The sequence below is a fragment of the Petaurus breviceps genome, unplaced genomic scaffold (genome assembly GCF_028583685.1).
Source record: "Petaurus breviceps papuanus isolate PSGF00001 unplaced genomic scaffold, PetGlider_PUasm1.0 185, whole genome shotgun sequence".
NCBI lineage: Eukaryota > Metazoa > Chordata > Mammalia > Diprotodontia > Petauridae > Petaurus > Petaurus breviceps.
Genome location: NW_027185797.1, coordinates 37,155,276 through 37,157,577, shown reverse-complemented (window position 1 = coordinate 37,157,577; position 2,302 = coordinate 37,155,276). Strand labels below are relative to the sequence as shown.

The 2,302-nt window shown below is 44.5% G+C and overlaps 1 protein-coding gene across 4 annotated transcripts in view; it reads left to right on the top strand.

The window, feature by feature from the left end:
• The window catches only part of LOC138161842 (kallikrein-12-like), a 27,114-nt gene that overhangs the window by 4,480 nt on the left and 20,332 nt on the right, over nt 1-2,302 (top strand). For 3 of the 4 annotated variants that reach the window (XM_069088835.1, XM_069088837.1, XM_069088836.1), the window contains exon 6: nt 407-642. The exons of the other annotated variant lie outside the window; for it this stretch is intronic. In XM_069088835.1, the coding sequence (XP_068944936.1) occupies nt 407-562 (156 nt within the window). In that variant the 3' untranslated portion in view covers nt 563-642. Of the gene's footprint in view, nt 1-406; nt 643-2,302 lie in introns of those variants that run through there. 4 annotated transcript variants of the gene reach the window in all.

Here is a 2,302-nt window from a genome sequence, read left to right as displayed (position 1 = left end):
AGAGAGAGACAGAGACAGAGAAACCAAGAGAGAGAGAAAGAAAAATGGAAAGAGATATGCAAAGAGCTATAAAAGAGAGAGGCAAAACAGAGACATAGAGAAATAGACAAAGACAGAGATACACAGAGAAAAAGAGATAGAGAAACAAAGAGACAGAGATAAACAAAGATGCACAGAGAGACAGAGACAGAAAAATGGAAAGAGATGTGAAGAGAGAGACAGATCAAAAATGAGAGAGGAGAGACAGAGACACAGAGAAGTACACAGAAAAGACAGACAGAGGGATGGAGAGACAGAGAGAGACTGCATTGGAGGAGGAGCTAAGGGAGAGACATCACAGAGGGAGAGGAGAGCCTTGCATTTGGTTCCTAGGCTCAGGTCCATGTCTCTGTCTCTCTTGTTATAGGGGGACTCAGGAGGACCACTGGTGTGTGACAACGTCTTGCAGGGCCTGGTGTCATGGGGGGCTGTAGGTCCTTGCAACCAATCAGGTATCCCTGGAGTTTACACCAAGATATGCAAGTATACAGACTGGTTAAGGGAAACAATGAGGAAGAAATGAGCCGGTCTTTTCCTGGCCTTCTTCTCACCTTCTACTCTCAGCCATCACCCTCCTCTGAAATAAACCCATTTGCAACTAAAGGAGGGTCTGTGTGTGTCTTTGTTGAAAGAAAGGGGAAGGGGAATGGGGGGGGGAGGAGGAGAGGGAGGGGTTGCCAGTAATCCACACGGTCCTGGATTCCTGTTCCTGGGGAGAATGGATCACTGAATCCTCATTCCAACCATAAGGACACTGAACCCAGGAAGCAGGCAAGCAATTCCCTCAAGGGCACATAGCAAAGAAACAAGAATAGGAACTTCAAGGTTCCTTGTGCACCAATCATTAACACCTGTAAATTCTGGAAGGGGAAGGGAAGCATGTAAGTGGAAAAAAGGGAGGGAGAAGAGAGGGAGAAAGGAGGGTAAAGAGTAAGGAAGGCCATGATGGGAAGGAAAAAAAGAAATCTGAGAAAGGGAGGGAGGGAAAGGGGACAGGAGAGTGTAGACAGGAGGGGAGAGGAGGGGAAAAATGAAGAGAGAAAAGAGGAGAGAGGGGAGAGGAGGAGAGGGAAAATGGAGATAAGAAAGACTCCATCACCAAGCAGACACCATTCTGAGGCAGTAGAGATACAAAATGAAAGTGAGAGAAGGAAAATAGAGTGAGAGAGGAAAAGAGAATGAGAAAGGAGAGGGGAGAGGATAGAATGGAAAGAAATAAAACTGAAAAAAGTAAAAGGATGAGTGAAAGAAAAAGGGAGGAAAAGAAAAAAGTAATGAAAAGAAAAAAGAGAGAAGGAAACAAGGAAGGGGAAAGATGGGTGGATAGGAAGAGAGGAGAGAGGAAATAGAAAGAGGAGAAAAGTAGAGAAGAGGAAAAGGAGGCTTGAGGACCATACGTGGGCGAGGGAGAGGAGAATCGACAGGAGAGGCCATTCCTAACCCCCAAAGCATTCAAGTTGTCTCTTCCCCAATCCTGGGAAAGCCATAGGCAGCAACCTGGCTTGAAGAAGTCCCTTGTGCTCCATCTACACACCCGAGCACACACACACACACATACACACACACACACACACACACACGAACAACCTCTTCACAAGCCCAGTCAAGTCAAAGATTCCAGGCCTCAGGGGAGGTGCCAAACTGAACTCCTAATCCTCACCTCCCACTAACCTCCTGGGTGGGTGCTCGGTCCCCAAGGGGCCTGAACCCAGGAGTCAGAAGGCCAGAAAAAGAAGAGAGAGATTGACACAGAGCTAAAGGGACAAAGAAGACAATGAAAAATCCTTGGGGAAGGTAGCTAGAAAGGCTTTGCTGCTACCTCGTTAAATTATATAGGTTTTATATAGATAGTTTAGCATGATGTGATTGTATATTTTATATTGTTTTCTATATTTATATCTGTGATTCTTCTAAAATAGACAGCACTTAGCAGCAGTTTCTTATCCAAGGACATTTCTGATTCTTTGTGTATCAAAATGTTTTTATTTGTTAATTATTATTGTTTCCCACAAAAAAAAGAATATTTGATTTTTTTTAAATTAAAGGGAGACAAATGAGGAGACAGACACAAAAGTGCAGCACAGACCCAGAGAAAGACAAAGACCAACACTGAGACAGAAACTAAGACAAATGCAAAGACTGAGACTGAAGGAAAGGAGAGAGGGGTAGAAAGAAGAGACTGAGACAAACGTGCAGAGGCTGAGACTGAGACAAAGAACAGAGACTTCGAGAGATGAACAGAAAGCCAAAGAGAGAAGCGCTT